General features: G+C 36.3%; 1 protein-coding gene across 1 annotated transcript; it reads left to right on the top strand.

Moving 5' to 3' along the window:
* The first annotated feature begins 1,926 nt into the window (after window positions 1–1,926).
* LOC148839397 (interleukin-17A-like) lies at window positions 1,927–5,687 on the top strand. Its single transcript, XM_088935863.1, has 3 exons — window positions 1,927–1,977; window positions 4,173–4,369; window positions 5,435–5,687. Exons 1-3 carry the CDS (start codon window positions 1,927–1,929, stop codon window positions 5,685–5,687), a joined length of 501 nt encoding a protein of 166 aa, XP_088791989.1.
* The last annotated feature ends 3,327 nt before the right edge of the window (window positions 5,688–9,014 follow it).

Below are 9,014 nucleotides of genomic sequence, written 5' to 3'. Positions count from 1 at the left end.
CGGTACTATACATGAAACAGCCTGTAGTGACTGCTTTTTGTGTAACTTTGTTGAGAGAATATAATTCTCTAATGTGAACATTGGTGTTGCTGCAATGGGTGGAATTCAAGTCAGCACAGTGAGGTCCAGTAAGATTAGCATTAACAACAATAATCATAACATGTCTAAGGCTGAGGTTGGACAAAGAACTGTATTAAATAGTATTAGAAAAGAACAGGCATACGTGCTCCAGGTAGAAGTATCTTGCATAAAAAATCATCAGCCCCTGATGGTTTTCTACTAATTGTAATTAACAAGAGATGCAATTCCTTTTCACAAATAACAAAATTCTTCCAACACTTAAGGCAGTCACTAAAGACAGGGGTAGTACCCATCCATCCATTAATTTTCTAACCGCTGTGATCCAATTCAGGGTCACAGGGAAAATGCAGCCTATCCCGGCAAGTAATGGGTGTAAGGCAGGATACACCCTGAACAAGATGCCAGTCTATTGCAGGGCAGACACATAGACACAAGCACGGATATGTGTACAAACTCACACCTGGGGACACATTTCACAGAAGCTAATCAAACTATCACTATGTCTGTGGATTGTGGGAAAAATGCGGAGCACCCTGAAGAAAACCTACATGAACACACAGAGAACTCCACACATATAAATCCCCAGATCCCCAACACTGTGTGGCAGCAATGCTAACCACTGCACCACCATGCTGCCTGGGTACTACCTATTAACGTGAAAATTGCTTACTGCAGAGCCTATCTATTAAAGGCTGAACTATTATTTATAAACCAAGAATTCAATAATATGTAAAGGTATGGAACCAATAAATACAACTAAATTAGAACTAAACATGAAGATTATCAATATATAAATAGTATTCTATAGTATAGTCAATATTTTTATGATTAACTTTATTAAAAGCCTTCTTGGCATATAAATACATTATCTTGAATACTTTCAGTTAATCAGTTACTGTTCTTGCTTGCTCAAAGCAAAGAGCATACATATAAACGTATGATTGACCTTTTCTAAATCTTTTCTACATATTGACTATCCTCTAGTATCTTATTTCCATCTTGTAGGTTAGTTCTAATTATGGTTGCTTGTGCTCCATAACCTTACACATAAAAATTAGATTTTTTGGTGTATAAATACCTGGAACAGTAGCAAGACAAGGAAAGTGCACACCTTTATGTGGACAGACACTGCAGTCCATATGTCCTACTCCTTTCTTGAGTAGTTGTTTCAAGTAATTAGTTGAGTAATAGCCTTTTAGATAACATCTCTTTTTCCCATAAGTACAATTGTTCAGATACTATCAGGTTGGAAAGTGCTTGCCTTTGTCTTTCATTTTTCCTAAATGATTTGTTTTAAACATTGACAAACTATTTTTTAACATTGTTTTACTTGGGAAAGTTGTTCCAAGTGCTTCAAGCGAATCTTTTTAAATTGTTGCCATTCATTTTCTGATGGGTCTTCTTCCCTTAAGCCTTGTCACATTAATTCAAGTCTATTTTCATGAAATTACAAACTCTTCAACTTAATCTCTACAGCTTTAACTTAGATTTCATGAGAAATGAGGGCAACTGAAGATTGTATGAATGTAGAATCGTTAATTGAGTTGGTGAAAACTAGTTTTAACCCTCTTGGCTGAGGGCCAAACTCCTGGCCAAAGGACGAGGAGTCTAGGTGCTCCATGCTTGGTGGAAAGGTGACCAAGGGGTAGCTGCAAAGGTGGAGGAGGGATCAGTTGTTTCAAGTTATTAGTCATAATAACGGTAATAGCACCATTGCGTTTATTGTGCTAATTGTGCTACTGCCTATCTTTAACTTTTTTTATTTTTCCTATAAATTACTTTGAGAAGCTTTTTAAAGGCAATATATAATAATGTTATTAATGTCCAAATATTTGTGAAGAAAATATGGAACAACTTGAGGCATCTTCAAAAACTGAATATCCAGGTGAGAAGGATGTGAGTCAGAGCGTCCACCAAGAGGCCTATGATAGCTCTAAAGGAATTACAGTCTTCTGTGGCTGACGTGGGATAAACTGTGCATACAACTTCAATAGCCTGGATGCTTCACAATTCTGGGCTTCATGGGAGAGTGGCAAGATGAAAAACATTATTGAAAAAAAACACCTCAAATCTTGACTATAGTTTGCCAGAAGACAAAATGGAAGAAGATTCTATGGTATGATGAGACCACAATTGACCTTTTAAGCAGAATGTTTGGTGCAAAAATAACATTTTAAGTCATCTGAGAGTACCATGTTTATGGTGAAGCATGGACATAGCACTCATCATGGTATGAAGAAGCTTCAATCCATTAGGGCCTGGAAGACTTATGAATAAACAATGCACAATGGATACAGCGAAGTACAAAGAAATCCTGGAGGAAGGCCAGTCTTCAAGAGACCTGTGATTTGGGAGATTTACCTTCCAGCAGAACAATGACCCAAAACATGTAGCCAAAGTCACACTGGAGTGTCTTAAAAACAAAAAAGTCAAAGTTCTGGAATGGCCCAATCAAAGCATGGACCCCAATCCAATCGAGAACCTGTGACAAGGGTTAAAAATTGCTGTTCATCAATGGTCCCCATCCAATTTGAGGAAGCTTGGGTGAAAACTGTACTGTCTAGATATGCAAGAGTGGTAGAGACATACCCAAGAAGAATCATGGGTGTAATTTCTGCCAAAGGTGCCTCTGTCAAATATTGACTCAAATGGTGTGAATACTTATGTTATCAATTATTTTCTGTTTTATATTTATTATAATAAATTTAGGAGGATCTGTAGAATTTTATTTTTTCATTTTATGTGATGATCAATGCCAAAAACCCAATTAAATACATAATGATTTGACATTGGGCAGCACAGTAGCACAGTGGTTAGCATTGCTGCCTTGCAGTTCTGGGGACCTAGGGTGCTATCTGTGTGTAGCTTGTATGTTCTCCTACTGTAGGTGTGGATTTCATCCAGTAATCCATCACAATAGTAATTAATAATCTTAATAAGATTTTCATATGTGTCAGTATCATTGGTAGTTGTGGCTATTAATCCTTCTCAATAACCAATCCTTTATACAGAATGGCTTCAGGTTTAATTTGCAGACTGGAATCTCCCCTTAATTTCCACTTGTGATTTTAATAGTTATTGAGGTCAATGAACAAGCATCTTTCTGCTAATCATCAATTTTGCTGTGATGTCATATCAAACAATCAGATAAATCAAGATGCTTGCTCTGCTAACTGCAGAAGATAAGAAGCAGGAGTCAAGATAATATCAATTACAGTTCTTTACCAAAAACAAGACAAGAGAGCGACATCTAAGTAGGTTTTGTCAAAAGCTTCAAGAAAAGTCAAAGACGGAAATTATGTTATTCAAGAAAAATACTTCGAAACGCTTGGTGAGTAGAAAACATGTCACACAGAAAATAAGACGTAAATATTCAATTAATGATGCCTTAATTAGGAAACGTCATTCCACAGGTTTGATATTTTTTGGAAGATGTTATATTTGATCATTTTAGATTGAAAATCACTTCTGATATTTGTAATAGATGTGCAAAGAAATCTTTAAATCAAGCGAAGACTTGCTTCGTGCAACATGCATGGAAATTTTGATAATCATCCTTTAAGGGATCACAAAGTTTAATAAGAATTCTCTAATTTACTAATAATGGGATATCTCACAAACATACGATTCCTTTGAAATGTTTTACTAAACAAATTTGAAGTTCTGAAATGTTGTTTTCTTGTTTTTGCGAACAAAAATAGGATCAGAAATGGGCGAGTTAAAACCATGAAATGATTACAATCGGAATGACTAGCGATGAGAATATTCCAACTGCTATTAATAAACTCAATACCATGTTCTTTCACAGCAGTACTAGCACAATATGGAAAATGCATTTCAGACTACAGAGCTGATGCTGCACATCACTACAGATAGGTGTTCACTTAAATAATTTCCTTATGTATGAATCAAGTCCCCATTTACCTTTCAATTATACATGAGAGCCAGTGACTTTTACAATCCGATTAGAATAGTATGCTGCAGCCTATTTCAAAATAACAAAAATGTTTTTTTTGTCCAATTCTGGACCCCATCCAAAGAGATATGTAGTCTCACACGTAAGTCTTATTGTTGTTGTTTTCCATTTACAGGTCATCTGTTGTGTGGTGCTCATTTTACTGGGGGTGGCTGAAGCAGGTCGAAATCAGAAGACTCAAGAGCAAAAAAAAAGATGCCCAAAGCCAAAAAATGCTATCATCCTTTTGAAGGAAGGACAGAAGAAGAAAACTACTGGAGATAACAACAGAGGAGACATCAACAACAGGTCCCTCGCACCCTGGACCTGGAGGTGGGTTTTTGTCCAAAATACCATTAAAATGGTGGTTCATTCTCGCATAACGTGCTGAGAATTCACCAACGAAGTCATAATAACCATCACTGAGCGCTATCACAAAAATGATAATAATAGGACTTGGGGAAAAAAGCAAGTCTTCAATTCATTAGGAATAACAATACCCAAGATTAAGCATATTGAAAGGTGTATTGAGTGTTTTAGTCAAAATAAATTTGACTTAACCTGCTTGGCTGAGGGCCAACCTCCTGGCTACAGGACAAGGAGGCTAGGACCCCCGTGTAGAGTGACGAGTGAACAAGAGATAGCTGCAAAGGTTGAGAAGGGGTGGAGGTGGGTTGCAAAAGACATGTGAAAGAGAGAGAAGGATTACATAAAGTATTTATAATGTTTAGGTGAGGAACTTCCATTACTAACTTCATTAACGGTGCTCTGATAGGATTAGGATATTTTTTTAAAACTTCACATTCAAGGACTCCGTATGATTATTAGAAGGAAGATTTTAATTTCTTCAGGTGTGAATTTAAAAAAAAAATGGTCAATCTGTTATATTAAGTTTCTTTACTTTGTATAACAGTAATAAATAAAGAGTGCGTTAGGCTTTGCAAAAAATTATTACAGTACTTCTATTCTCTATTTATGTTACATATCTAACACTCAAAAAATAGAAACCTTTTCTGTTACCAAGACAATAAATAAAAGAGAGTTTCATTACAGCTCTTCTAGTACAACATTTTGTGTCCTCATATTTAAGCTTAGATCAAGATCAAGATATCTAAATGTTTCAGGCCTACAAACTGGAAGGTCTTGGACTACAAACTCCAGGCATTTGTTCATTAGCAGTACCTGCTGTTGGTAATTACATGCTTCTATCTATATTTCGAATGCATCAGCATGGACACACAGGTGATGTTAAAACAACATTGTGAGAATGCTTCAGAAATTTCATGCCAGTCATATTTCAATTGAACACCAGAAACGAGTCAAAATGCAATGCAACAGGGAGTTTTCTTGCGTTCTTAAGACATGATGCAGAACTCAAAAACAGTGATTCTTTTTCAGGAGTGATTACAACGAAACCAGAATTCCCGACACTATCTGGGAGGCAGTCTGCACATCGAGATACTGTACCAATACCACAGGTCACCTGGATGAGAACTATAATTCGAGAGCCATAAAGCAAGAGATCCTGGTCCTGGAGCTTCACAGTGCCAAACGAAACTGCCCACCCGTTTACCAAGTGGTAAAACAGACTGTCAGCATTGGTTGCACCTGTGTCCACCCACACGTGGTAGAACAGGGGAGCACACCATGAAGGTCTAAAGGACATTGCTCTACAGCACTTAGATGGCAATGTACATACTGTAAACCTCATCCTTTTCATACTCCACAGTACTCTAAGTCTATAATGGAAATAATGATGGGTGGGAAGAATCTGTTTTATGGGTTACCACAGAGAATTATGACTGTCAGGTGTTAATGTATTGCATTCTATGTATTATACAAAAATCAGATTTAATGCTCTCTCCTCAATTAATTTGCACTAGTTGTTTAGACCAAAGTTTACATTGAAGCAATAATAATTTTTATACTTGTCACCGCCATATTTGGTCCAAATGTTTATGCTACAATTTTAGCCTTTTGTCATAGATGCCCGAAGTACCACAGCTAGGCACAATTAGCTTGGATATTTAGAAATATCTGGTGATAGCATGGTCATAGGCATATTCATGCAGCCTTTGTAATTTATTTTCTTTTTCTTTCAACATCATTAGAAAACATTTTTTGATTTGAAAAGAAATAAAATATCAAAATAGACTGCCTGCTTCTAGCAGGGGAAAATGGGTTGCAAATTCAGAAAGAAAAGGTGACCTGAAATATCAGCTGTTTATTAAAAATAGGCTGTTAAATTTTACATACTTCTGAAAAAAACATATTTATGTATTTATGAACTGTGTAAAACAGTCAAATATACACGGCACATGTCATACTGTCATTTACATGTCATATGCATCATAATAGAAGAACTAAAAACTGCAAAGCACCTTAAGTCCTCTTAAAAAGGAAATGTATTCATCAGATGTGTTTATATTAAAAATTGTACAACCCGGGGCCAGTTATCCAAAATCAGAGCAAAGATTTGGTTGATTTGGTTGATTTGGACTAAGTCCAACATTTCAAAGATACTAACGTGGGTTTTCCATTGAAATGGCCACATTCCTACCACAACATTTTCAGTCTTGGTTCCTTCCCACATTGACATATTGAAATTGACTTAGAGATACACTATTTCAATGCTACATTTAATTAAAGCCATTTTCCTCAACGTTCTTTAAACCAACCTAAATGCCTTCAAGACATTTGTTTTTTGCCACAGCCCTGTGTTGAAGGTTCAGCACTGGGGAGAGGCAGGTCCTGCACCACAGCACAGGGACACCTGCGAGCACCTTGGGAATCCCAGTCAGTCGGCTAGTGACATAACCCAGGCTCAAACCCATGACACCTGGATCAAGGGGGCAAATGCTTTTACCAGTTCAGACACTTGGGAAGCTCCAGAATGTTTAATTTGAGAGTGTTTTGATTTAGTGTACCACTTGTTTTTGTACATCTATGAAGTAGTATAACACAAGTACAGGGGAGTGAGAATTTGTTACAGAAGTTGAAGATGGACTGATAAGTACTGCTAAATTTCTGGATAATGATGCAACTAAAGCAGGGTAATCTTCAAACCAAGAACTATACATAAAAACAATATAGACGCTAAGATCAAGAAATGTTCAATTACATATACAACCTAAAAAACAAGTTATTGGACCAAATAACTGTACAGGTACTGTACAGTGCCTAAAGATGTACATTCTAAAACTCAGAACTGATAGGGAATTAGGCTGGAGTTCTTTTAACATGTTCTTTTAACATGTTAGAGAAAGTAAAACTCGAAAAGTTTATTGAAGATTTTTTCAGAAATCTGATTGCCAAAAATAACTTAAGAAATGTTATAAACAAGAAGAGACCATTTGACTCAACTAGCTTCTTTGGTAGTTAGTAGCTACAGTATGTGATCCAGGGTTTCAACATGACTGGGTTTTCATTTGTGTTCTCCGCTTCATGTGTCTCAGTACATTCTGAAGAAATCTACTGGGTTGGCCTTATAAAATGCCTTTTAGGATTTCTGAACACTTGTAATAGGCCCCCCCACATAATTCTGTTCAAGATTAAAAAGGTTTCATATATCAATGTAGGACATTCCCTCAATCCACATCTAAACTGATTATAGGTAAGTTGTGAGGTTATTACCAAACATAACACGTACTAAGCCAGAAAAGAAACATTACTCAATGCATGTATGCTTATTAGAAAAATAAACAGATGCAAAGATACCGATTGTTTTTTTATATCACTTTGACTAAATGAGCATTTCTGAATGACTATGAAACACTCAACTATTTTAACCATTTTAGAAGCATCAAATCCCCTCAGTATTTAAGAGTAATGACAAGGCAGAGGTGATTGATATGTGCTGAATGTCAGGTTTGCTATAAATTAAGAAAGCAGAAGAAAGTCAATATGACCCGCTTATCAAGGTAGAATGTCTTAGTGCCGTCAGTATATTTTAGGCTGAACTAAGTCAACACATTGCTTCCCACCATTGCCAACTGTGAATACATTTTTGGGATGAGCTGGGACAATGGGAAGAAATGCAGGGCTTAGAGACCAGTGATAAAGAACATGGTTGTCCTGTCTCTAAGAGGAGCTAGACAGAACCCTACAAAACAGTATCTGCAATCTGGTTCAAAGTATGTGCCACTGATTGTATAGCTTGTAAGCAAGCTTGTATAGCTTCCAACAGTGGCCATGGACACTACAAGCCTGTGATTTTCACAATAGACCTACTGTTGATTCTCTTTGCTGATAATCAGGATTATGGCTTCACCAAGTTGAAGTTGAGTGCACTTGCCTCAGAAATTGTGAATTTGTTGCTCTTATAAGTGTCAAGTTTCTTTGGTGCTCTGACATTAGAATATTACAAATATAGTGATGCACAAAACAAACAATTTAGTTCAAATTGAAATAATCAAATAGACATGAAACAAAGAAACTGGAACAGAAATACAAAAATAATTATAGTTAATAGTTTTCCTCCATCCAAACTAAATGTAATGAAACACATTGGTAAAAGATGGCCCAAACCCAGTTATTGATACCATGTACTGGGTATTTTAAACTGAAATTAGGAGGACTGAAGTTTTAAATGTGCAAATTTTAAATGCATCAACATTTTAATATGGCAATGTTTGGATTCAGTGTACAATACAAATTATTTAGACAATTATTTCTTATTTAATAGAACCCCGTCTCATTCAGGACAGCCAGGATGTGTTGTCATACATTGCAGAGCTACCTGGGCCCAATTAATAGTCCAGAGTCTTACAATGAGCTGCATTCGACAGATCAGCCTATATACACTCAGTGAGGGTATAATGGTGGTTGTCACCAAAGACTGATGAGTTTTTCTCCCAACAGAAAATAAATTAAGCAGACAGTACACCAAGCAGTAGTTTCTTGTCAGAAGGTAAACAGGAACTGCAAAGCTCATTTGGAACTTTTTTCTAAATTTCTAAAAGGTTATACTGCATATTTT

This window comes from Atractosteus spatula, chromosome 2 (genome assembly GCF_055471065.1).
Source record: "Atractosteus spatula isolate fAtrSpa1 chromosome 2, fAtrSpa1.hap1, whole genome shotgun sequence".
NCBI classification, from domain to species: Eukaryota; Metazoa; Chordata; class Actinopteri; order Semionotiformes; family Lepisosteidae; genus Atractosteus; species Atractosteus spatula.
Note: the sequence above shows the minus strand (reverse complement) of the source record. Positions and strands in the feature narration are given on the sequence as shown.

What these genes read in the sequence shown, in the direction of transcription:
- LOC148839397 (XM_088935863.1), top strand. Translation starts at nt 1,927, where the DNA reads ATGGAACAACTTGAGGCATCTTCAAAAACTGAATATCCAGGTGAGAAG. An exon ending in AATATCCAGGTGAGAAGGAT is followed by an intron (nt 1,978 to 4,172) that starts GTGAGTCAGAGC and finishes TTCCATTTACAG; the next exon opens with GTCATCTGTTGTGTGGTGCT. An exon ending in CTCGCACCCTGGACCTGGAG is followed by an intron (nt 4,370 to 5,434) that starts GTGGGTTTTTGT and finishes ATTCTTTTTCAG; the next exon opens with GAGTGATTACAACGAAACCA.